Source organism: Orussus abietinus, unplaced genomic scaffold (genome assembly GCF_000612105.2).
Source record: "Orussus abietinus isolate OABI.00-Male unplaced genomic scaffold, Oabi_2.0 scaffold64, whole genome shotgun sequence".
NCBI classification, from domain to species: domain Eukaryota; kingdom Metazoa; phylum Arthropoda; class Insecta; order Hymenoptera; family Orussidae; genus Orussus; species Orussus abietinus.
In genome coordinates, this window is record NW_019394435.1 from 103,458 (window position 1) to 127,675 (window position 24,218).

A 24,218-nucleotide genomic window follows, 5' to 3' on the forward strand; every position below is an offset into this window, starting at 1 on the left:
ATGATAAGGGGACGGGTAACTATTTGCTGGTAACGACTTCAAGGAGATACCAAGCACACTGACAATGAGTGTGAAATTACTTCGGTCACGTAACTCCACATAACTTCGTTCTTAATAACGGTAATCCCGTATCATGGCTGCAATTAAGCCGTACAATTGCATCCCTGAAAGTAATATCGGGCCATTAAGCGTGTCCCTTATCGAAGTACCCAGTGATAATTTTTGACCATTCGTCAACCGGTGCCATAAATTAGATCATGCCACTTTGAAGCCCCACTATCAGCGACGTTATCACCAAAACCTCCATGCACCTCGCGATAACCTGCCGACGACTACGTCTTCCCATTAACTTTCCACGGTGAATCATTGACATCATCCCACACCGATTGGTCATATGCGCTTTGATGTTGCCTTTTATCAACGATGAAACCCACTAACGCAAGAAACGTTCTTTTTGATAAGAGCACGGTCGCATCCCTTGTCATCTACTCTAGTCGCGGGGTATACCTTTTATCGTACCGCGTCGCGGGGTATATCTTTTATCGAAAATTCCTTATCATCGGTATCTGCCGAGTTCGCGGGTGCATCTAGTCTGGAGTGCATCCCTCCGGCGCGCGGCCTTGGGCCAATGGGGACAGGCCGCTGGGGCTCTCACCTGGTACTCACCGGCGATTCGTCGGCGAATCGGGAACCGGGAGACCCTTTCCTGAGGGAGCCGAGCTCGGCCTTTGCGGCGAGTGCAGCTTAGGGAGGATTATTGATGCACGCGACGCTGCGGAGCTCGCGCGACGCCGAGGCGAGGCGCATTGATACCAGAAAACTGGCGCGAGACTGCCGTCGCCGTCGACGCTGATAGCGCTCCGAGGCGCGCGACCGGGGAGGGGAATTTCGACGGCGGCGTCGCGACGCTACCAGCGCTCCCATTGGAGAGGAGAAAACGCGAGAAGTGAAAATGTGACCGATCGGCGGTAATGATAAAAGAAAAAAAAGAGGGTGAATTATCTAGAGGATGTTCCAGGGAAACTTTCTCTTTTTCAAAGAAGGATTTATAAATATGGACGATTATTTAATTGCGAGAGGATTGTTTTTTTTTTGCGGTTGATAAAGGAAGGAGAATTGGGAATAGTGGGATGTTTCAAGGGAGAAGGGCTTTGAAGGATTGGAAAGTGCGGTTTCGTTATCGGTTTTGGAAATTGGGGGCACGATGGAGGAGTTATCTACGCGGCGAAATTTCTGTCGCTAGGTGGTAAACCGCGTCGATAAGAGACGCACCGACTTGTGGTATTGAATGCTGACGGGTGAGGATGGTAAGGAGCAATGGAGATGAGGAAAATGTCGGTAAGGTGGGGGAGTTGGGGGTTTCGGGTTGGGGCGGATGTGTTAATGGATTTTGTGGTCGTAGATATTTTTAAGAATGGGGAGATGGAACATGGATCATTTTATGGGGATATTTTACTCGTTTTTAGTCGTGTCTTGTATGCGGTCGTGGGGTTATTTTTCGATTTTCTTTTGTTTTTCATATTTCTAAATGGCGATATTTTGCTAAGTTCGCGTTCTTGTCACAGGAGTGATAAGTTCTGACAGTAGCTTCGTAAAGTGTTGAAAAATTCTGTTGGCATATTTTTTTTTTTCTGGTAGAAAGAGAAAGAAAATGATGCGTTGCTGCCCACGAAATCCGGATCATTATGCATATCACGGCGATAATGTCACATTTGTCAATCTTAAGACGAAATACGATATCAACGAGGACCTAGCAGTGGATTATGTTCTTCACAACAACGTAAATAGAGTATGCAAAATATTTCTATGTATAGATCTATTCTTTCATGATTTTCCAGATCGTAACATCCACTCGAGATTGGATCGGAATTTTTCCAAGAGGGTGGACCAATCTTCAGCAATACTTAACTTTTGAATATGCATTTGACTGCGTGAAAAATGCAAACTTGTCCCAACGCAGCATTCTTTTCTTGAGCGCGTTTCTTCAGCAGGTTTTTCCAATATTTATGGACAAATAAACATATATAATTAGCTGCGGTGTAGAGTGATATAGAATATTTAATATTACAGGCATTACCGAATACCGAATACCAATTTGTTTATGTTAGCAAAAGCATTCAAGTTCTCGCGATGAGTTTTTACTTCAGATTTACATCGATCGGGAATTTTAATCAAGATTTACGAAATCAATCGACGTGCAAGGCGGATGTGAGTGCGTATCATTCCTTTTCGATACTTATGTCAATGAACCTATGTCGGAGAATTTGTCGAAAGGGGATAATTAATGTAATGGGTTAAATTAAAATTTTTGGAAATTCGTTACAGAGAGTAACGAGCCCTACTGGATTTTCGCCATATATTGCAGTTTCAGACCATATTCTGCAAAAAACAGATAACTTTGCAACAAGCTCAGTTGCTGGGACAAAGTCAATTCCCAGGAACACGTTACTACAAAAAATGGGATCTCAAAAAATCTGTCAATACTGTCGAATGCCAACGGTGCATTATATATAATAATTAAGGATTTTTTTTCTTCCATTCATCTATAATATTCATATTATTAAATTCGCTGTTACAATTATCAGGTTCGTTTTCTGATCTCGCACAACAATTGTTTGGTCGGACGAATCGGCAGATTAGAACGAGATTTGGGAATTGCTGAGGAAGTTGTGAAGCATGCCAAAATGGCACGGAGTAATCTTTGGAATCGTCTTCAGGCATACGAGGCTTTTGTTGCCGAGATGTTGAGGTCATTGATTGTTAAAGGAATGGTTAAAATAACCGACCAGTCAGGAAAGGAGGTCCGATTTCAACAAATCAGGAAGTTTTTACGGTTTATTTTTAGAAATGACAATTCCCTAATTTGCAGATGATTCTTCGACGAGTCGACTCTAAAAAAATTGATAGCGATTGTTCGATGACGAGAGGGAAGAAAAGTGACGAGAAAACTTCCTCTCGGGAACGTGAATTGGAGACTGTTATCGAGGAACAGAAAATCATGATAGATAAATTGGAAAAAGAAAGGGACCGATATCATTCTCTGCTGAAAACCTATAAAAATGTATCCCTGTGTTTATTAACCCGATGTAGTAATTATTAATTTATTAAGTTACTAAAATTCAAAGAATAACACTGTTTCAGAGTTCAGACAAGTTATCGCATCTCGAGAAGAAGATAGTCAATAGTTTGAAAAGTCAAGAGTCCGTTACCAATGATTTATTCACCGTGAAGGAATTTAACAGTCACATTTTTCACTCAGAGGAGACAAACGTACAATGTGCAAGTGTTGCCGAGAGAAAATCACAGTCTGTACTCTCTGCTGAAAAGTATATTTTACTTCCCTTAATAATACTCATCTTAAATCCCTTAATAATATTCATCTTAAAGATACTATTTGTTAATTAATTTATTGCAGGATTAATGGCACCGTGAATGATGAACCAAGAAATGATTTGAATTACGGATGCGAAGAGAAAGCTGACAATGATGCCTTGAAGAATGATGTACCTTCTGCAGTAATTGCAGATTTGAATAATGCAAATTGGGAAGTTGTAAACGAAGATCGCAACCCTTTATCAGACGCCGAAGATGACACATCCAAGATAGCAAATTGTTTGCTCACCGCAGCAGGAATATTGCTCCAAGAAAATGTGTAAACTAAAGAGACCAAGGAGTCTACTAGCAATATTTCCGATGATCCAAGTCCGCATGTAAAAATATCTGGAATCGTTATACAAAGTGGCGACTTGAAGTTCATCATTGTGCGGTATTATGAAATTACTCATTTTAACAAAAATCCTATAAACTTTATAATTTTAAGACGACATAAAAATAAGATACTCCTTTTCAGGTACTTGGGATCCGCTGAAGGAAGCAGCATGGATTTTTAAGCAACCCTTTTACGTGTGTGCCCATTCGTTCTTTTGTAACGTTATTTCTAATTGTGAATTCGATGTTTCTGTCAAATTGTGCGTATTTATTTTTTCTGTGAGGCGTCTATGGAGTAGGTACAGGTAAGCGTTCCGATTTTGATATCCTGACGCAGATTGCGTCACAGGTCGTGCAGCGCCGGTGACGAGGGGCTAAATTTTCCTATGACTATGAAATTTCCCTTTATTGAGACGGTAGAGGACCCACCCTGGCATCTTCGCACTCGATATTGGTGCTTTGGTTTCCTCGAACACTTCGGCAAACCGACTAAAAATACATTCCGAGTAACCTCCCGCCCGACGTCCAACGCGCGTTCGTTGCGCCCGTTCTATTCGGAGTTCCGCTGGACAATATAATGGCCACAACGGAACTTCCGGGTGTTTTTTTCAAAAACCTGACACGTAGAAGAAGTCCAAATGAGTCATCTGCGCTCAAAAGATGTTGCCCCACGAGCGATTTATTTCCGGAAATAATAGGATTTCACGAATGAAGTGCTCGTCTCAGGATACTTTCGACCATAAGTCATAAATCCGAATTTCCCGATTTTCTATTAAGGACGCATTTATTTTCGCCGTCTAACTTAAGACACCTTCCGTCCCAGTTGTCTTTAACCTTAAACATGCGATTTAATTTCGTCACTTTGCTGGCGCCACAAAGGAGACGAGAGGCGAAGACCTCGAAAGAATGCACCCCTTGCACTTTGTTTAAAATTCCCGGATCAACGATTCGTTCTCATTCCTTCTCCCCCATCCGCTCCAAAAAACACGGCATTAAATTTACAGAAAAAAATTCTTTCAGCTTCGGAATTACATTTGTTAAGCAATGTATGGCTCCCAGTGCCGCTCATTCTATTGACCGAGACTGAACGATTGTGTTCATTGATTTCTTGGAAGGGTTCTTCGAAAGCTCGATCTAGACGACATAATCGTCATCTATGACGAGGATACCTACGATGAAACCTAGCATTTTCGCGAATTGTCGAGATCTAAAAGCCAGCCAGCCAGAGTTAGGTCTCGCACCCCTCTCCTTTGGTAGCTGGGTACCGAAGTTATATTTTTAGTGGCAGCTTATGCGAGAACTTGGACTTAAGCCAGCAAGTGTCCCCGTGGCTTGCCGAGCCGCAGAACACGATCTGATCTCCACACTTCGACAACTACGTAAGTCCAACATATTGTCATTATTAATTAATCCCCCCCAAAAATGCTCGGAATTTTCTAAAGATAACCACCCTCGAAGACCTGACGAAATTCCCGGTGTAATGTGTTGTGAGGATATTTTTCCCAGTTAACCAAAGCAAAGAAACGTAAATAAAGATGACAGCGTTCGGGAAGAACGCATAAGATTAAAGCCTCCCGAAGTATTAAATTAATTTAACGCTATTAAATTAATTTAACAGCGTGGGCAAGGGAGGGACGAGTTTCGCGAGGCTTAACGCTTGAAAATTAACAATCACTTTTTTTCTGCTAAGGGTGAGGAAGTAAATGTAGAAAGAAAATGTTTTTCAACGGTTACTTCGCGGATGGATATTTTGCGTTGGATCGGTTGATCGAGGGGGAGATTTTTTTAAAAATATTTCGACGGATTTTTGTTCCCGGAAAACGCTTTTTGGAAATGACAAATTCGGATGTTTACTGCCGAGCGTTGGCGAGAATTAATGGCGCATGGCGTGCTTCTGAATCGCGAGATTCGTCGCAGGAGGATTTCACGTGTCGCAAACAATTCGTTTCGGACTAAAGGACTATTCCGAACGTCGAGTAGTGTTTAATGGAATTTCATTTGTCGTATTATTTTCATCTAGTAACTTTCCCTGTATTTTTGGAAAGAAAACACATTTTGAGGAAAGTTCGTTTCAAGTATCGAGTTGAATCTGGGGCAACTGGAAAATATTTGATTTCGATCTACCGACGCATTTCCTTGTTCTTTGACTCTCGGCAGAATTTCCCAAGATGTTTACCCGGTGTTCCTGATTAATTATAATTAAACCCTCGATCGAGGGTACAGGTCGGGGTGCGGATCCTACAAGGGCGCTAAAGTAGGAAATCGGAGCACGTGCTACTGGCTCTACGAACTCGTGTACGAATCCCGAAATAAACGGCAGCCGTTCTTGCGATGTCTTCTATTTTTACTATTTGGATCGTTGTTTAAGATTCGACAGACATCTCGATGCGCGGCACGTGCTCGAGCTTAATAGCTGTTAGACCACCATCCAAAAAGTCATGAAGGAACACTTGGAGAGGTACAAGAGACCCGAGGGTATAATCATGTTCCGCAGGATGTTAATGTTCAAATTCGGTTGTAACTGGCAGATTTTCAAGATACACGGAAGCCTACCCGCCAATTACCTTACAACAAATGTGATCACATCTGTACCGCAAAACACTTAAAGTGACCGGTTCTCGACATTTTCTCGGGATTAGATCTGCCGAGAAATTCTTATTCACGGTTAATTCATTTAATTTCCACCTTCAGAGCGGAAATAAACTATTAGATTCTTTCCTCCAGAAAAGAATCACTCGACGCCGAAATCGACCGGTTGTTTAACCGAAGTTCCAGAGCGAAACGCGCAAAATTTTCGAGGGACACGAGTTGGGGGAATCGAGGCGAAAGCATGGGAACCGGTGGCAGTTTGCCGACGAATATGAGCATAGAACCTCCCCCGTTACCGCCACCCTTTCTTGGGGTGAATCAAAGGTCGGAAGGTCCGAGGTCTTCGGGTACTTCGGAAGACTCTTCGGCAAGGACGCCGAGTCGAGCCAGTGTCGCCACTTTCAGCGGACCTCACTCTCAGGTTCGTCCTAATAAATAAAAATGTATATAATAATAAAATATCTGTCGATATTCCCGGGTCAACGATCCGCAAAAGGTCTGCACATTTGACCGGAAACGTCATAACCATAATTAACTCGGTGATATTTTCCTCAAGCTACTTCTGCGACTATTTAAATGTAACAATTAAAATTAACCTCGTGCAGTATAACGTCTCGATTTTCCCCATGGTTCGAAGGCCAATAAAATCTACTTTTAAATACCGAAAGTTAAAATTACTCTGCAATTTGGGTTGCTTTATGTTTTTTTTTTTTTTCTTAAGGGTCCAAGCCCATATGCAACTCTGAGGGGAGAGGAGTGGTGGCAGCAGAGACCTTCAGCTCCGAGTCTTGCGAATCTTCAGAGCCAGCAAGAGACCTTGGTGAGTTCGGTGACTCTTTAGAAGCAGTCTTTCTGGGGATGAAACGAGACCTGAAATAAAGGCTCAAAGGAATTCCCGGAGGAGCTTGACCGGATTAATTGAAGTTTTCATCGGAGGCTAAGAGAGGCTTCATCTTCTTTTTCGGGAATCAATGGTCTAGAATGAAATCAGCTCAACTTAAAATGGAATAAGTAGTCCATCGGCGTTCTTCATTTATTTATTTCGCATTGCAAGAATTACTTCCTCTCGGTTTCTTAATGGGGAACTTTGGCATCTCCTTTTTCCCCGAGTTCCTTAAATCTGTCGCGGTTGGAACGGGTTCCAGGGAAAAAGCCGAAAGAAGCAGCCGGATAAGTTATGGCTGAATTAACTCGGGTAGGAGGGCCCAGACGAATCTTTTTTCCCGGAATGATAGACTTGGTACCATCTTCGAAACCGACATATGTAGTCTGGCCCGGTTCCAAAATTGCCTTCCCCGTGGTTCCGGAGAACACGCTGAGTCAGAGTGAAAACGGCGTTCCGAAAGTCATCAGCATCGATCCTGAAATCACGTGTTGGCTACCAACTGTTGTTTGGCAAAGCCTCAGCTTTCCTGGGAGGTTTTCCAGACGTAGTGCGCAGTGGTACCTCGGCTCCCGAAGAACAAAGAACTAACAAAGGAGCTAGTGAAAATCTCGGTCTCCTCTTCAGTCGAGTTTCGCATCTCTTCAGAGACAGTCGCGTCGAAGATCCACCCGTGATTACTCTCCTTCATTTCTTTTTAAACACCTTCGAACCTGCAGAAAGCTTCGCGTCTCTTCTAAAACGGGTACACGTGAATAATTAGATTTTACAGTTGCCCTTTATTGTTTTTCCCGGTTCTAAAAATTCCTCGTGACATCATTTCTGTTTTATTATTTTATTTTATGGACGGCTTGTTAGGTTTTCTTTTTTTATTCCCTTTTCAGTCTGTTTTTAATGTTTCTTTTACAGTTGACATACGCAGCACAGATGACAGGCTGGCAGGCGAGTGGGGGACCAGGTCCTTCGACGGTTCCTCAGGATGCAGGGGACTTTTCGAGGACGGTGTCATATTTGGCAATGGCGAATCAGCAATTGGCTTCTGCCCACAACACGGTCCTGGCCCACCTTGAAGCCCTTTACTCCGAGTTAAGGAGAGACAGGGATCTTAAAGAAGATCCTTCCTCCCAAGGGACCCTGGAGAAAAACTCTCAGAAGAGGGTCGAAGAAACAGACGAAAACAGGGAACTGAAGCTGCATATTGGAAGACTGGAAGCCTCGATTGCTGAGAACACAAGGTTCTTCCAGACCCAGCAATCTCTTCAGCGCGACGAGGAGAAGAAACTTCGTGGCCAGGTCGAAAGGTTGGAGGCCTTGCTAGCCTCGAAGAACGAGGAGATCTACACGATCAGAGGAAGATCGCAGGGGGCTAGCAGACTTGATGAAGAGAAAAGAGAGCTGAAGAGACGTTTGGATGCCATGGAATGTTCCTTGGCCAGGAGACACGTCGAGATGTCCGAGGAGGGAAAAGAGAAGGAACGCCTGAGGAACCGGATATGCGAATTGGAGAACATTTTGGTAGCTAGGAACTCGAAGAAGGTGTCCGGTTCCAGTGAAGGCGCCTCTTCGGACAGGATGAAAGAAGACTACCAAAAAGCTCTTGCCAAAATCGAGGACCTGGAAGCCAAGTTGAGAGTGACTAGGCATGGAGGATCATCCGCTGAAGACGATCCTGGCAACGAATATAGGAAAGCTGTCAACAGGATTCAGGCACTGGAAGAAGAACTCGATTCTGTCAGACAAAAAGGACTGAGGAGGAAGCGTGATGATGGCACGAGTAGGATTTTGGGGCTGGATATTAAAGTAGAAAATGTGGGAGCAGATAAAGCAGAGTCGATCTCCAATTTGGATGGGTCCAATGGGGAAGAGATAGCCAGGTTGCTGGGTGAGATCGAGAAGCTGAAGATAGATAAGTCGGAGTCTTGGGAAGTGAACAAGAAGCTGAAGAAGGACTTGGAAGGACAGAAGAAGATGATCGACAAGCTGAAGGAGGACTACAAGGTACATAAAATTCATGAATAAATCGCCAATAATGGATGGGTTGTTTAAATTGCATTTCTTTAATGTGTATATTTAAATTCTTTCAGGTTTCAAAGACTCAATATGAAAAGGTTGAGCGTAGCCTGAACGAGAGGAAGGAGCAGTTCAATAAGCTGCTCGAGGACTTCGATCTCGCTAAGCAGGAAACTGTGAGACTGTTAAAGGAGTTAGATGCATTCCATCTAGAGAAGGATACTGCCAATGCCAGGATATCAAATTTAGAGCAGGACCTGCAGAATTCCTTGCTGGAAAAGGAGCACATCAGGAGCGTGGAGAGCCAGAAGAGCTCGCAATTGCGCGTACAGTTGTCCGAGGAGGTTTCGGACAAGAAGAAGCAAGTGAAGGCCCTCGAAGATGCGTTGGAAGAGATCCAAAGACTGAAGAGTACCATAAAAGCCGGGAAGAAAGTGAATTCCGATCCAGAGGACGAACCTGTAGCGGTGACTGGTAAGCTGTCCTATTCTTCCTATCAAACGATATAAGATATAAAAATTAAATAAACAACTCTCAATACACATTTCAAGCAGAATTATGTATCCAGGAAAAATTGAAATGAACCGATTAATATGATGAAATCATTCGAGTAATGGATTTTCCAAATTTTGTAGAAGAACCTTCCATTCCCGAGCCTATCGTCGAGGCAGCGGGAGATTCGGCAGGGAATTCCAGTGGAACTAGTATGGAGGAATTCAAGAAGGAATTAACCCTTAAAAGGGAAGCAAGGCAGCGAGCAATCGCAGCCGTGTCTTCCGAAATGGAACGACTCAGACGCGAGTTGGATGCCGAGAAGGAAGCACATTCCGAAACCTCCAGGATTCTGGAGTTGCTCAGGTCTGGACAAACGAAAGCGAATGTCGAAAACGAGGGCGCAGGTAAAGCGGAAAATTCTGAAGAGAAGGTCGACAACATGGAAGATAATGGAAGATTGAAGGAGGAATTGAAATTGGAGAAGGACTCGCACGAGGAGACGGCGAAGCGAATGGAAGCTCAAAGACTGACAGACACGTTGAAGGTAAATTGACCTTGACATTAAGTATGCAGGATTGCAGGTTTAACTTTAAAATAATTCTAGGCTTTGGGTGATTTAAAAGATTCTGAAATTCTGATGGTTGATAGGTCTCGGACGAGCTGAAGAATAACATGCGTCTTCAGACCGAGAAGGTGGACGACCTGCGGTACCAACTCGAAAGCGATGCCGACCAACATCGACACAGAATCGAATCTTTGCAAGAGTTGGCTAGAACGAGTCGAGAAGCCTTGAAGGTCCGCGAACGACAAGTGAATAAATTGAAAGACCTTTTGGCGCAGATCTTGGCCAGGCTTGGGGACAGGAGCTTTTTGGAGATTTCTGACGATGTTCGAGCCGAGTACGATCATCAGCTGGAGAACATAAGAGGGCTTAAAGCTCTTTACGAGGCGCGATTGAAGGTGATCACCGAGTTGAAGGACAGTTCCACGAAAGAGCTCATTGAAGCCAAGGAGAAATTGGAGGGTTTGAAGAAGAGGAACGAGTGTCTGGAGGAGGACCTGAAAAAAGCTGACGAAAAGGTGACGGGAGAATCAAATAAGCTGTACTTCACGTGGACATACATTGCAAAATAAATATGTACAAATAATTATGCATAATATGGATATTATTACAGATAGACGCTCAGGACACGGAAATCTCGAATTTGGAGTCCCAGCTGGGGTTGACCAAAGCAGACTGCAGAGATCTGCAAAATCAAATGTCTGTGATAAACAGTCTCTTTACGCAAATGTTACTTAGCGCATCATCTGCAGACATGGACTTGGACAGGTTGACTCGATTGCTGCAGGTGAAAATTTAAACAGATCCATATATTTTTTTAGAGCGTTTTGTCATTTATTTCTGATATCTCGACCAAATTAAATTTTAGGAAAATCACGATCTGATCAGCGACATGGCACGGGAAGAAGGTACCGAAGCTGCCGCATTACCGAAACTCCTTCTCGATCTTGTTGAACAAGTCGAAGGCCGCAACAAGGCTCACAGTTCCGGCATTGACGGCGAAAAAAGAGAGGACGACCTTCAGGAAGAAAATATTGCGCACAATTTACCTAAGGTTTGGTTTAGTTTACTTTCCCATTTCTAATTACAGTTATGGTAAAGAAACAAAAACGAGGAAAAGCGAAGGGAACGAAAAAAAATATTATTGGTAGGTGTGGCGCGTGTTGCTGGAATTGCTGAGCTGTCACGCAGTCGGCGCTCCAACGACTTCGGTAGCTTCTTCGTCTGCTCCTGATAGCTGCTACAAGTCCGTGGACACTCCGACAGGTCCCAGGCTGGTGATATCGGTCAGCAAGACTTACATAAGACTGAAGGAACTGATCCTGGAAAAGAAGTCCCTGGAGAAGGAAATGAACAGGATGAAGCAATTGAACAATCATTTGGAGAGTAAACTTGGAGAACAGGTAAAATTGATCGAGCCGCATTGATTATAAATTAATATGTTGGTTAATTCTGTGGGTATCCCGAATAGGAGAAAAGGCTGTCCATGGTGTCCGATGAGTTGAGCAAGACGTGGAACATTGTGGGAAGAATGCAGGCCCAGCATCAGCAGCTGCACACCCACGAGAAGATTCTCAGATACGAGCTGCAGCAGAAGCGGAAGATGCTGCAAGAGCTGAAGCAAGAGTTGGAATATTGCCGAGAAAAATGGGAGTCGGCTAGGCAAAAGAATACAAATACTGAAATTGAATGGCGCAGTCTTCGCAGGGAATTCGCAGCGAGAAAGGCAATCGCCTCTCACGATTCCTTCAACAATAGGTAAACGATAAGATCGGGAATTTGCAGTTAAACGAATTGGAATTGTACTCAACTATTTTTTCTCCCTTAACAGCGGAGAGAGTGGCTTTAGCGATGAACGAGGAGACGATTCGGATGAAGAGGATGAAGCCGTTGAAGAGAGGTTAAGGATTAGTCCTCGCAGAAGGGCCAGGAAGGTAAAATCTGATTTAATTCTGTGAACAAAATTGTATATTTTGGATTTTCTTTTTTAAACAATTGACGATTGTTAATAGGAGAGTCCAAGAGCGCCAACTCCTGACACGGAGTCCGAACAACCGACTGATACCGAATTGTCAGAATCAAAGACAGGTTCTTCGATAACTCTGGAACAGAGAACCCCAACGCCAGAAACGGAAACCGAGGTGGATGCAGAAATTATTGATGTAGATCCTGCGGTGGAGTCAGATCCTGTTAGTCCTACATCTGCGGATGTAAGTGTAAATTTATTAAAATGTTGTGTGTGTTTTTTTTAAACATTACTTATTTCAGGCCAACGAAGAAACTGAGTCCATGGATCCCCTGGACCAGGCTCTGACCAATGTCATCCAGAACCTCATTAGGATAGACAGCAACCCCTCCGTTGCTACAACTTCTACTTCCAGGGACGCCTTACAGATTGTAACATCCACTACGAGGGAGCCATCTACACCTGGTAGAAGTAAGGCACCGACTTTGAAGAAGAGGAACTTGAAGAAGAACATTAAAGACCGCTGTGCATACAATGAACCCTGGCAACCTCGAGTCACGGATTTCAACGCTGCTGAGACCTCAGAACTTTCCGAAGTTTCACAAGAGGGAGGATTAGAAGACGAAGAAGTGAAACCGTCTTCTGGAAATGATGCTCCGAGCCAGGTGGAGACATCAGGTGCAGCTTTGCACTCTGAGACTAAAGTTGATGGAAAGACCGCTAATGTTTCTATACTATCAGCGACTCCTGTGGAAGAGAGCGCTCTTCAGGAAGTGACTTCGCCAGAGGGTGGTAAATTTGAAAGCGCCGTTGAAGAAGAGAAAGACCTAGATGGTGAGAAACGTCTCGTGAATGAAGAACCTTCCATGTCATCTGTTTCACCTGTGTCGTCCGTGTCACCTGTGCCACCCGGACTGTCCGTGTTCACCATAGGACCCTCTCCCTCCATTAAGTCATCTCTACCCCTGAAAAGCGTGCAGTTCAGCGACCCCCTCGTAATGGGACCTTCTAATCAAATTCTAACTTCAGTTTTCGGGCCGCCTTCGTCAATTGGTCGCCATGATCTGGGAGAGTCGCGAAATCACCCCTTCAGCCTTAGAGGAGATGACGAAAGCGTTGCTGAAGAGGCTGACGACAATCGGCAGGAGAAGAGGTCTGTCAGAATAAACTCGGACGTCGCCGAGATTGACAATCCGTCCCCGGAATCGTCCTCCAGCGTAGAGACTGTTAAGGAGTTTCCGATAAGGAGGAAGAAACTCCCGGAAGAGTCTTCAGGGTCTTCGAACATCGACCCATCATCCGAGGCCAAAATAAATTCACCAAAGCCGGACCTCGTTGGTGAATCAACATCAATTTTAACGTTAGAAGTTCCTGAAGTGACCGACGTGTCCAAAGAAGGGAAGCCCAAGACTCTGGAGCCTTGTTCATCAACATTCGAACAGAGACCTTCCACTTCATCGTCTACCTCTGATCCTAAACCTGTGCGCAGCCATGAAGAAGTTCTCGCTGCACGAGCTGCGAGGTTGAAGCGTTTGGAGGAACAAGCCGACTGGTTGATGAAGAAAATGAACGCCACTAGTCAGAGAGGATCCGCTCTCAGTACAAGGCTTGAAGAGCTTCATGAAGTTTATGGAGAACCTCCAACCCCTCCACCCCTACCGGACATTTTGCCTTCCGTCAGACTGGAAACCGATCTCCCTATTAATCAGGTAACTCTTACAATGTTTTTCTAATTCTACATATTTTTAAATATTACTAAAAAAAATCCATTCGCACCTTTCTTAAGCTTGATTAGCCGTTGTGATAGATTATTCGTTATAAATAATTTTTCAAGGTATCGGAAACTCCGAATCTAGAAGTCACGGAGAAGCCACCTCCGAACGATGCACCCTGAAGTTTTTGGATCGTTTAATCGCTTTTGGATGTACCTATGAGGGATGAAGAGTGAGATTGAAATTTCTGAGGATCTCACCTCGAGGAAGCGGATAGGATGTCCGGAAAGGAGCTTCGTTTGTCCTCCAGGAGTTTCGTTTTCCTTCGACTGACTTTCGAGCCCTTTCATGAAGTCAGTCTTCGAATTCTCTCGGACATTTGTTCATTTGATGATATTTACGCTAATGGTGAAATTACTGCACGACTTTGTATAGTATTCATCATTCTGTCCGCGACTTCGTCGGGGCAGATATGACGTTAAAAGACTTACGAACATTTAATTATTTTTCACGCCCGAAAGGCAGTTTTAAAATGTAAGATAGGCGTTCTCGAGTATTCGTAGATCGAGCGATTCGCGACAAATATTGATAAGAGAAGATCGATTTTTGTGAGCGCTCCGTGTACGTGAATTTAGTTCTCCTCGATTTCATTCTCGTATTGCAATTCTCAATTATCGAGAAATGACTTTTTTTCTTGGATTAATTCCTCAGGGTATAGTAATTGTTAAAGAGAAAAGAGGTGATCGTTCCTTTAAAGCGGGCGCTAACGATTCCACGATTTTTAGCAAGCGGTGGGGTACGTCGACGTCCTATTACTCTAATTAAAAATAAAAAGTAACGTTTAAGTGGATTTTTCTCTAAAAGGTGAAGAACAAGACGACTGGAACGAGGGGGTACATTTAGTGGGATTGGTATCATTTATTTTTCAAATAGTCAACCATCTGGCGCAGTGAATATGTTCACTTCTCAAGAGTCTCCGCGCTCCTCGTCCGCCGAAACGTAGAATACATTATATGAGATATGTATAGTATTCACAAGATTTCTATCAGATTTCCACGTCAATAATAAAATTCGTACAAAATGATTTGTATAACAAAAACAGCTAGGTACGCTATGTTCCTAAATACCTAGCACCCTCCACGGATTCCCTAAAGTAATAAAGTATCAAAGTCAACGAGTGCGCGCGTGATCGTCAGTCGAAATCGAGATCACCAGCGAAAGTCATTAAACTTCTCGTTTTTAGGATTAGGACGCACCTCATCTTTTTTTTTTTACACAATTTTTGTGGGGGATGCTCGATCTACGTACAGTCCTTCCTCTATCTACATAATCAATTACGATCTAGTATTGGCCATTTGTATCAGTTGAAAGTTTACCTCTAGTCCCTCTCGAGCCCTACGAATCTCGTCGCCGCACGATCCTGATCAGAGATCCTGAAGGACCCTCAAGGATCCTCTAGTCCAGTTACAATGTAAAGCCTTTAAAAAATGCATATCTTCCGCATATCACAGGGTACACCGCGTGCACTCGCAGCTGAGGCTGAACTTGTAAAAATTTGGTCCTTAGATATACTAAAAAGGGGAAGTAAGAAATAGATCATGCAACCGGGCGTCCGGTCCCACCGGCGACGATCGTCTTCAGGCACATCACCTACAAAGTAGAGTTAAAAAGATGATTATCGGCCGCCAGACGAATCTGGAAACTCGGCCGGGACGGGCACAAGGTCCCACGCATCTCTCCGCCAGTCCAAGGCACTGCAATTCCGAGTCTAAGTTACAATAAATAAAGTTACCGAGGCACGTGTGTTCCTTACTGGTCTATCTCTCTGCAGGCACTTCGAGTATAACAAATAGAGACATCAAAAATACAGACGAGGGGTCCCATTTCGGAAGTGATATAGTTATGCAGTTATTACGCTTGAGCACCCGAGCTGGTACCACGCCGGTACCAGGATCGTCGGTTTGGTCCTAATCTACATTCCCGTCCTTAACGTACTCATGCAACGCAGAGACAATCTCATCTCAGGTTTCACTGTATCATCTGGAGGTATCTGTTCTCCTCCAGGAGAGAGCTGAGCGAAGAGGTCATGTCGTTGACGACCATGTTGGCACTTGCTGGAAGTGGCTGAGGCAGAGACATGGGATGAGTAGAGCTGGAGACGTTGGTCTCGTGGAGTTGAGCATTGCCGGACCAGTTCCTGCACTGCTGGACGTACTCCAAGGTCCTTCTATAAGAGTCCTGCCTCATCCCCTGGGGCGGCTTTACCGGGGAGCCCTGCTGGGACTGACTGATGTCCCTGCACTGGATCTCCGGCATGTTGGGGCCATGGTTACGGTAGCACTGCTCGGAGTTGTAGCCCCACTGGCAATTGCAGGTGAACTGATTGGGGCTGGGCTGAGCCTGGCACCCGTGGGCACAAGCCTGAGATCTGCAGCTGGTCTGGCATAGCTGCGTCATGCCCTTCGGTACCGTGGAATTGGGGCTGTTCTGGTTCCCGTTCGGATGGGGACAAGTCGCCATCTGGGGACACTGCATGCCTAATTGCCCCGGAGGGGCCTGAGGGCTGGAGTTCGTCGCGGGCTTCTGACTGACTATGTTGGCCATGTTCACCTGGGGACAGTGGGCCGTCATCTGGGAGCAGTGGCCCGGGGCTTGGTTGGTTTGATTGGGACCAGGGACGTTTGACACCCCTGGACCGTTCTGCATCCCCAGCACGCGGTGGTGGTTCGTCTGGTCTGCCCCACTTGCATGGTTTGCGTGCATCTGCTGGGTGCACTGATTTGTCGCCGTCCGTCCACATTGAGGTCCATTGTGGGTAGCAGGGTTCTGATTGGGCATTGCCGGCTGGGAACAGCGAGGTGACAGCTGGGGACAGTTGGACACGGGGCGCATCTGCGTGCACGGTTGACCCGCTGCGTGACTGGGAGTGCAGGGTTGGTTAGGATGTGCCGACTGGGCGCAGTTAACGTTCACCTGACCCTGGCATCCATAACCTGGGTGGTACCCATGTGGAAGGTGGTTCTGCACACAGTTGCGAGTCATCTGGGCGGAGGTCTGCTGGGGATTCTGGGGACCGTGCTGCGGAGCGAGTGCGCCGGCAGCTGGGGACGTCATCGGCTGGTCGCTCGCATGGCTGGGGGCGTAGTGGGAGCCAGGTGACATTACCTGGCCCGGAGACATCACCTGGCCAGCTGGACTGGCCATTTGAGAGCCGCAGGATTGAGGTCCGTAGTTCTGGGGTGGACAGTAGCCAGACGCTTGACTCATGCGCGAACTGGGGCACTGGGAGTACGCTGGTGACGCCGTCTGGTAGTTGGTACAGTTCTGCTGGGAGCTGGGCTGCGGATAACAGTTCTGCTGGTGGGCCTGGGTGTAATTGCAGTGAGACTGCTGTCGCTGATAGTGCGCCGGGTTTGTGCAGATCGGGGACTGGCATATCGGTAGAGGACTTCCTCGATACCCTACCTGGTTGCCGCCAGTTTGAACCTGGAACCAATAGATGTCTAAGATTGGCATTCCCTCTAAAAATGGTACACCTATCATCCTGTATTATACACGGAATGCAATCTAAACTGTGGATATTCTCATCCTCGGCTTACCTGATTCAGGTACTGCATCATTTCGTCCGGGATGACCAGCTTGTTCTCCACCATCTCGCCTTCTCCCACCTCATCGAGGGCCACTTCCTGGTTGGGGTGTAGTTCGGGAAGCTGGGCAGACCTAGGTCTAGGCGGCATAGGTGGGGAGGTCCGCTGTGCCTGATGACCCTGAGCTGGCTCGGACATTCGCCGATCTCCTGCTGCGATTTGGGGACAGTGTCCGCTTGGCGTCCAGTCACCAGGCATGCCCTGCACTCCCTGAAATGGACATTTGGTTAGGGATCGGTCTCCTCCGTCGCTTGTTAACGATTCGAGCAACACTCCATCCTGTGCCGTGTCATAGTCTCGCGTTAATACCCACCTGAAGGGACATGTTCTGGGTCTGCACCACCAGATTGCTGGTGGAGTACGGCCCCTGCAAGTGTCCAGGAGGGTTGATCCTGCCGGAGGTGGTGCTCATTTGACTGCTCCTCCTGGAGGTCCCAGGACTGATGGGGTCGTAGAAGCTCCCGGGACCGGCAGGACCCATCCTGACGGCGCTGACCCCACTGGCCTGGCTGCTTCTCCTGCTTCCAAAGTCCGCGGACCTCATGCTACCGTAATATGTACTGACGGTGCTGTTGCTGTCCCTCCGAGGCTCGCTCAGCGGCTGCAGCCTCAGCTGCAGGTCCGACAGGCTGGTCTGCCTGGTTCCACCTTCCATCTTGAGGTCGGTGATCCTCCTGTTCAGGTCGCCGATGTTACCCTGAGGTATCACGCCTCGACTACCTCTCATGCCGCCCATTCCCACCGCCAACGTCGGCATCGCTTTTGCGTTCAGTCTTCCCTTCAGGCGATTCCTCGAAGGCGCAGGTGCCTGTTGCGATTCCATCCCGCCGACCTTGAAGTGGAAAACCAAGTATTAATTAAATTGACCAGAGGAAAGGGCTTAGTTGGTAAGTTGGAGAAGCGTTAAGAAACGTCAAGGGGTTAACCAAGTCCAGCAGGTCTACCGGGTCTACCCGATGACCTACCATCCTGGGAACGTACCATCGCGCGCAGGGCAACCGGGAGATCGGCGATGTCGAGGTCATCCGGCTCCTCGTTCCAGGGTTCCTCGGAGAGCGCGATGCCGTCCGTGGTGACACCACCGACTCCACTGACCTCGTCCGTGCACCCTCCACCTAGAGGACTACCCTGTTGCTGCATCATGCTGGGCGGACTGTTGGTCTCGCTCTCTGACTTCACGCTTGGACTCGACAGACTGGGGGTCTTCGGGTGAAGATCTTCGCTTCTGCTGGGACTGTGACCTCCTGCACCAGCTTCGTCGCTTCCACCACCGTCGCCACTTCCTCCCTTGTGCTTCTTGTTCGCGTAGAACTCCGCTCCGTGGACCGTCTTCACGTGCTTCCTCAGGGACGATGGGTCGGTGTACCTCTTGGTGCAGCCGGGCGCCTTGCACACGTACGGTTTCTAGAAATATTCAGGATTGGTCAACTGAATTGTCAAAATTCATCATCAGTTGATAGTTGATGAGAGGGCTTTTAGGTACCTCGTTCGAGTGCGTCCTGTTCTGATGTTTCGCCCTGTCGCTGGCGTTGCTGAAGGCCTTGCTGCACCCTGGGTACTCGCAGGTGTACGGCTTTTCCCCGGTGTGCGACCTCAGATGAGTCTTCAGGTTCTCCAGTCTCGAGTACGCCTTGAAGCACCCTTCGAACTGACAGAGAATCGCCGGTAAATCTCACAAATTGACACCTTTACTACATCTCATAGAAAATAAGCGATGAGACTCACGGTACACTTATGCGGTTTTTCGCCCGTGTGCCTCCTCATGTGCACCACCAGCATGTACTGAGCTTTGAACGGCTTTTCCTTCCTCGAGCAGTCCTCCCAGCCGCAGACGAAGCTCTTCTTGTTCGCGTGGATGTGGTCGTTGTTGATGTGCTTCACGAGGTCGTCCTAAATGACGAAACGATATCGATTTTATTAAATTTATTAATCACGGTTGAATAATTTATCCATTTCGGGCAATTCAAAGGGATGGATCCTCACCTGGGTTGGAAACTCCAGACCGCAGTCCCGCCAGTGGCAATTGGTCTCGATGAAATCACCGGGTTCATCTCTGAGGTCCTCGTTGGGACTGTTTCCCTGAGGATGGCTGGGAGGGGCCGAGGTCGCCGGGACAGCTGCAGCTGCCGTGGTCGTGGTGGTGGTCGCGGGTTCCCTCTTAACCTTCGTCGACGGCCTTCTTGACGAGGTGTCGGCTTCGGCCGCTATGGACCTGTTCGACGTCTCCACGGTCTTTCTGCACGAGTCGGCGCTCTGCTGAGAAATACCAGGACCGTTTAACTTCTTCTTCTCTCGGCAAACGCTCCAACTGGGAGTTGGATCCGAGGTCAAGCACCGATTCGGACGCACGCGATGCCGCGATTATTGCGTATCGAATGGTTGGACGTTTCGGTGCATCATTGCCGTGCACTGCAGCTGATCATAGATCCTCGTTCTTGGGGATACACGACCCGGACGCGAGGCGCATCCCACGGTAAGGCTTGTCGCAATTAAAGTCGTCTACCCAGGAAACGTAACAAGGTTCGCCATTGATCGGGCAGCGCCTTGCCTGCACCTTCGATCCGGGTGGCACCTCGAAGGGCACCTACAAATCGTTCCGGGATTAATTCCAATTACCTTCCCACCTACCGACCGACCTACAAAGTGCTCGGAGCACCTCTTCGCCTTCGCTTTAGGACTCGCTCCATTTCCAGAGGATGATGTCGACCGTTTACGGTGCGTTACGTGGCGGTGGTCCTTAATGGGATCGATGGGGTTAGCACTCGTGGGTCTGCCGAATAGTTTACGGCGTGCAGACACAAGGTAGGACCAGGCCGACGAGGAAGCCGAGGTAAAAAAACGAGGACCGGCTCCGGCGCTTATTATAAATCGGCAAACCGCGGGGAAAGAGGCTGCGAAGGAGGCAGAAGGAGGCTGCCACCTCGGGGGAGAGCGAGAAAAAGAGGAAAAGTATCCGGCAAAGTACTGTGCGCGAGATTGGTTGGTAACCCGAGGACTCTATGGTAACTCGGTAACCCAATCCGGCCTTAGGGCCCTCAAAGGGACGGATCGCAGGGCAGGGGACCTCGGACCAATCAATAACCGACTACTGTGCAACTATCGACTCGAGAAATCCAACAATTGATTGAGCTCAATCCTGGCGGTCTCAGGGTTAGGCTTGCAGGTCGGTACCTCAATGGGCATTGCTTTCGATACGGGGGAAAGAGGGTGGCCGTGACTTCCGACGTTCCTGGGGAACCGATCCGTAGATGCTCGATTTTTTAACCGATACTTACGGCAGGACCTCTAAATTCACATGCAATGAAAAATTCCCTAGACACTTCTCTCTTCCTATACTTCATTACTATTTACATTACGTTAAAATTGAAATGAGAATAATACAAATAGAAAGAAATGCCGCCAAAAGTGTACCCAAAGTACATTTTGTGAGAGAATAATTATGAATATTTAGCGCCGATTTATATGTAATCCTCTGTTTTAAGGGAAATTTCGAGGGGCTCTTCACTCGAAAATCAGTAAAAACGATTTCCCTCTTTGAGAACCGATTGCTTTTGATTTCGTATGGTAATTAATAATGCGATTCGGTGGTGCGACAGTCGGTCTTCTAATTGGAGCAATGTTTTGGTGATTTCCGGTGTTTGCGATTCCCAACTGATTTTCACGCGATTTCGAGTATGAAAATGAACATGTTTTTCTGAACAGCCCCTCGGGAAGTGTTTTCAAATTCGTTGGTTACCTCGCTTTTCGGGGGCAGTCCTCCATGGGGTCCCAGGGCTGCTGAGGCCGCAGAATGCGGCGGTACCGGAAATAGCTGAGAGTGCGGCCCCAGGCTGTGCGAATGTGGGTGCGAATGCGGATGCGGCGGGGGTGGCGGCTGCAGGGGATGTGCGTGAGGTAGGAGAGCCGCCGCCGCTGCACTTCGCAGAAGATGCGCCTGCAGCTGCTGCAGATGCGGCGCCATTCCCGGGTGCATACCCAGGGCGGGACTCATGGCTGAAAGGTCGGAGAAGAGTCCTTCGTTAGAAACTTTTTGTCTATTTAGCGGAGCCCTAGACGCCGCCCATTAAGATCGCCCCGACGCCTTCGCTCTCGAGGCGAGAAAGAATTAACGAGCCGTGCATGACGGAACCGTTGCACGGGAATGATCATCAGAAAAAGGCCCCAACCCTTTCTTTCGCTCCTCGCAAGAATCCAGGAACACGGGGTTTTTTTTGCAAAATTCATACATGGCCCACCTAGATCTTTTCCCTGCCGTCTATGTCGTCGGTATTGACGACTTCGGCTCGGGAAAACACGATTCTCTATGCGCCAGCACGTTTTAGTTATGCCAATTAGGTATTCAGAGTGCTTAATGAGACTAACGACTGATACGCGCGGTTCCCTGCGATAGTATTCAGGGAACGCAACTAGCTTCCGGTATGTCGGGTGGCGTTGCGTAACGATTGGCCGAATCAAATGATAGGAACGAGCGATGCGTGCTAATCGGCTCGCGTTACGGTTAATCGTACGGGGAAAAAAAAAAGAGAAGAGAAAATTACTCCCGTCGTGTGTATTCATTTTAAAAGTTACGCCGACTCGTAAACTAGTGTTAAAGAAAATATACAGCGAGGCAGTGGAATTCGTTTAGCGATGTCACCTGACCGATTTCGCTCTCCGAAGCAAAACCTCATAAGGTACCCCACATATTCACGCCACGTATCAAAACTCTCGTGACGGAGCTCCGAATAACAACGACGCGTCGTCGAATGCTCTACCCTGACCTAACGGAACCTGGTTTGTCCATCCACCTCCACCTGAAAATCAACCTGCAATTTTGATACCTATTTCACCTCCGAGTCTAGGTGCGCTATCCGGAAGGCGAAGAGCGGACACGCGACGCCCACTCTTCTTCGGGTTGCGAAACGCACACCGAGTTTACGCTACTTGTTATGACTGGATCATCCACTGCCAATATGGTTATCTTCTGCATACGTTACGTGAGGAGCCATCGAATGCACGAGCGGACGTCTCTAGACATGATTTCACTCGAGGTGTTGGATAAAAGAAAAGGAAATATTTCCGTCATGGCGGGCCCGAAGAGATCGCATCCAAGGGGCTTCCTCTTCCAGGTGGAATTCAAGGCTTCAGGAATTGCTGCCTTGGAATTGCCGGCATGTAGCCAGGCTGGGCATCCACGTTTTACGATCGACGACGCGGTCTGCGAGCAGAGTGCAGGAAAAGACGGGAAAAGATTGTTGCAAGGGTAATTGGTGTACCAGCAACGGCTCCCGATTCGTCCCGTTGCTGGATACCTTGCTCGTTAACACGAGTTGTGGAACGAGCGCGAGTTATCAGCGACATGGAAATCGTGACCGAGATATCCTGGATACTTGGGCGCGGCGTGTAAGGATAATTAGTCCTTTACGCATTTCAGTGTAAGGAAGTCGAATGGCTCCACGAGATGCGCCGTTAATACGGTTTAATCGTTTGGATTTTACTTGGGCTGTTTCTTAATTAATACACGTTTTTATACGATTTTTATACAATTTTTATAGGATACCTAAGTTCTATCGGAGTCCAATTCAGGGCTCATGAAGAGAGAAACAACCTAGCCAGTACTTGCGGCACATTACCGAGAGTAATGGCTCGCGATATGGACTACAGGAAAGTATGCGGTAATCGTCTTTACGAGGTGGTAAGACGGAATTATTGCCAAGAACAAGAGTTGGTCGTATTAAATATTTCTTTTTATTTATCTTCATTATCACTCGGGGTAATTTATTTCCGAGGTGCCTGACGGATTACGTACAGGGAAGGACAGGGCATTATCGGCGTTATCCTTATCGTCCTGTGTTTACGTGGGATCGTAATTTGAGCGTTGATGATATTAATGCATTTTTCATTAAACTATGTATCTGAATTAATAGAAATTATTCCCGCGGCGTTCGGCACGCCACGTACATATATAGGACAGGGCGTTATCCTTATCACCCGCGTTTACGTGGGATCGTAATTTAAGCACCGCCTCGTTCCTCCGGATTAAGAAAAGAAGCTCGGCTGATTATTGCCTCATACCGGCAATCCGCGGATAAATAAGTAAATAATCGGTCCGAGGAACCCGTTTAATGAAACGGTAGGGTGTGCTGCGTTGTACAGGTGCAGCACGTACGTTTGCGTACGTACGGTAGCCGTAAGTACGCACGAACGCTCGCAGTTGCGTGTCTATGGACGTTTAGCGATTAGCGCTGGATCGTCAGCCTCTCATCTCGAAACCGCGAATTATTACCGCCAGCCGAGTTTATCCTTACAAGGTGAGGAGGCGTCACCCGACGAGAGGTTAGAATGCGATCAACCATCGGGATCCTCCCCAGGATCCATGATGGATGACGGATCGGAAGGAGCCAGGGGATGCAACCGCATCGCTGGAGACCCAGAAATTGCACGTTGCAAAAGTAAACCAAAGTTCAACGAGATTCCAGGAATGATCCGCGGAGAAAGTGTGTACGGAGGGTAACCGTTAATTTTGGAGAACCCGAAGAGCTCCTACGTGGACGTCGAGTCGAAGAGGACGATCCCGATCGCTCGTATCCTCAAGAGAAGTGCCTCGGCAGGGCGAAGCGGCGCATCGGAAGAAATGTGCACGTGAGATTTCCTTCCGTGCAGTTCG

At 47.1% G+C, this 24,218-nt stretch overlaps 4 protein-coding genes across 9 annotated transcripts in view; 2 read left to right on the forward strand and 2 right to left on the reverse strand.

Moving 5' to 3' along the window:
• Positions 1-815, reverse strand: part of LOC105697568 (protein GDAP2 homolog) — a 41,430-nt gene extending 40,615 nt beyond the window's left edge. The window contains exon 1 of one of the 2 annotated variants that reach the window (XM_012420974.2): positions 667-815. The gene's annotated coding sequence lies outside the window, so the exon portion shown is untranslated. Of the gene's footprint in view, positions 1-655 lie in introns of both variants that reach the window. The other variant, XM_012420975.2, reaches the window with a different exon arrangement.
• Positions 816-1,653: 838 nt separating this feature from the next.
• Positions 1,654-3,733, forward strand: LOC105697540 (tax1-binding protein 1 homolog). Its single transcript, XM_023432289.1, has 8 exons — positions 1,654-1,780; positions 1,839-1,991; positions 2,071-2,208; positions 2,326-2,499; positions 2,586-2,801; positions 2,870-3,061; positions 3,142-3,326; positions 3,416-3,733. Exons 1-8 carry the CDS (start codon positions 1,655-1,657, stop codon positions 3,654-3,656), a joined length of 1,425 nt encoding a protein of 474 aa, XP_023288057.1. The 5' UTR covers position 1,654; the 3' UTR covers positions 3,657-3,733.
• A 1,249-nt stretch (positions 3,734-4,982) lies between these two features.
• Positions 4,983-15,034, forward strand: LOC105697622 (golgin subfamily A member 3). 4 transcript variants are annotated; one of them, XM_012421095.2, is made up of 15 exons: positions 4,983-5,087; positions 6,433-6,718; positions 7,019-7,117; positions 8,090-9,178; positions 9,265-9,664; positions 9,826-10,229; positions 10,334-10,765; positions 10,861-11,034; positions 11,116-11,301; positions 11,399-11,650; positions 11,719-12,005; positions 12,079-12,181; positions 12,260-12,457; positions 12,516-13,922; positions 14,048-15,034. In XM_012421095.2, the coding sequence occupies exons 2-15, from the start codon at positions 6,539-6,541 to the stop codon at positions 14,105-14,107; spliced, it is 5,271 nt and encodes a 1,756-aa protein (XP_012276518.1). In that variant the 5' UTR covers positions 4,983-5,087; positions 6,433-6,538; the 3' UTR covers positions 14,108-15,034. The 4 variants fall into 4 exon arrangements, with proteins under 4 accessions (XP_012276518.1, XP_012276519.1, XP_023288069.1 ...); XM_023432302.1 differs by lacking the exon at positions 4,983-5,087 and having other exon boundaries at positions 6,539-6,718; positions 12,516-13,047; positions 13,243-13,922; XM_012421096.2 differs by lacking the exon at positions 7,019-7,117.
• Positions 15,035-15,187: 153 nt separating this feature from the next.
• The window catches only part of LOC105697623 (transcriptional activator cubitus interruptus), a 94,735-nt gene continuing 85,704 nt past the window's right edge, over positions 15,188-24,218 (reverse strand). For both annotated transcript variants that reach the window (XM_012421098.2, XM_012421099.2), the window contains 8 exons: positions 21,309-21,565; positions 19,556-19,828; positions 19,298-19,462; positions 19,056-19,220; positions 18,554-18,976; positions 17,886-18,404; positions 17,525-17,782; positions 15,188-17,411 (listed from right to left, as the gene is read on the reverse strand). In XM_012421098.2, coding sequence (XP_012276521.1) covers positions 15,954-17,411; positions 17,525-17,782; positions 17,886-18,404; positions 18,554-18,976; positions 19,056-19,220; positions 19,298-19,462; positions 19,556-19,828; positions 21,309-21,565 — 3,518 coding nt within the window. In that variant the 3' untranslated portion in view covers positions 15,188-15,953. The remainder of the gene's footprint in view (positions 17,412-17,524; positions 17,783-17,885; positions 18,405-18,553; positions 18,977-19,055; positions 19,221-19,297; positions 19,463-19,555; positions 19,829-21,308; positions 21,566-24,218) is intronic.

Coding starts and splice junctions, on each gene's coding strand:
- LOC105697540 (XM_023432289.1), top strand. CDS start 1,655: ATGCGTTGCTGCCCACGAAATCCGGATCATTATGCATATCACGGCGAT. Junction 1,781..1,838: donor ATTATGTTCTTCACAACAAC/GTAAATAGAGTA, acceptor ATGATTTTCCAG/ATCGTAACATCCACTCGAGA. Junction 3,327..3,415: donor TCTGTACTCTCTGCTGAAAA/GTATATTTTACT, acceptor AATTTATTGCAG/GATTAATGGCACCGTGAATG.
- LOC105697622 (XM_012421095.2), top strand. CDS start 6,539: ATGGGAACCGGTGGCAGTTTGCCGACGAATATGAGCATAGAACCTCCC. Junction 10,230..10,333: donor GACTGACAGACACGTTGAAG/GTAAATTGACCT, acceptor GATGGTTGATAG/GTCTCGGACGAGCTGAAGAA. Junction 12,182..12,259: donor CTCGCAGAAGGGCCAGGAAG/GTAAAATCTGAT, acceptor GATTGTTAATAG/GAGAGTCCAAGAGCGCCAAC.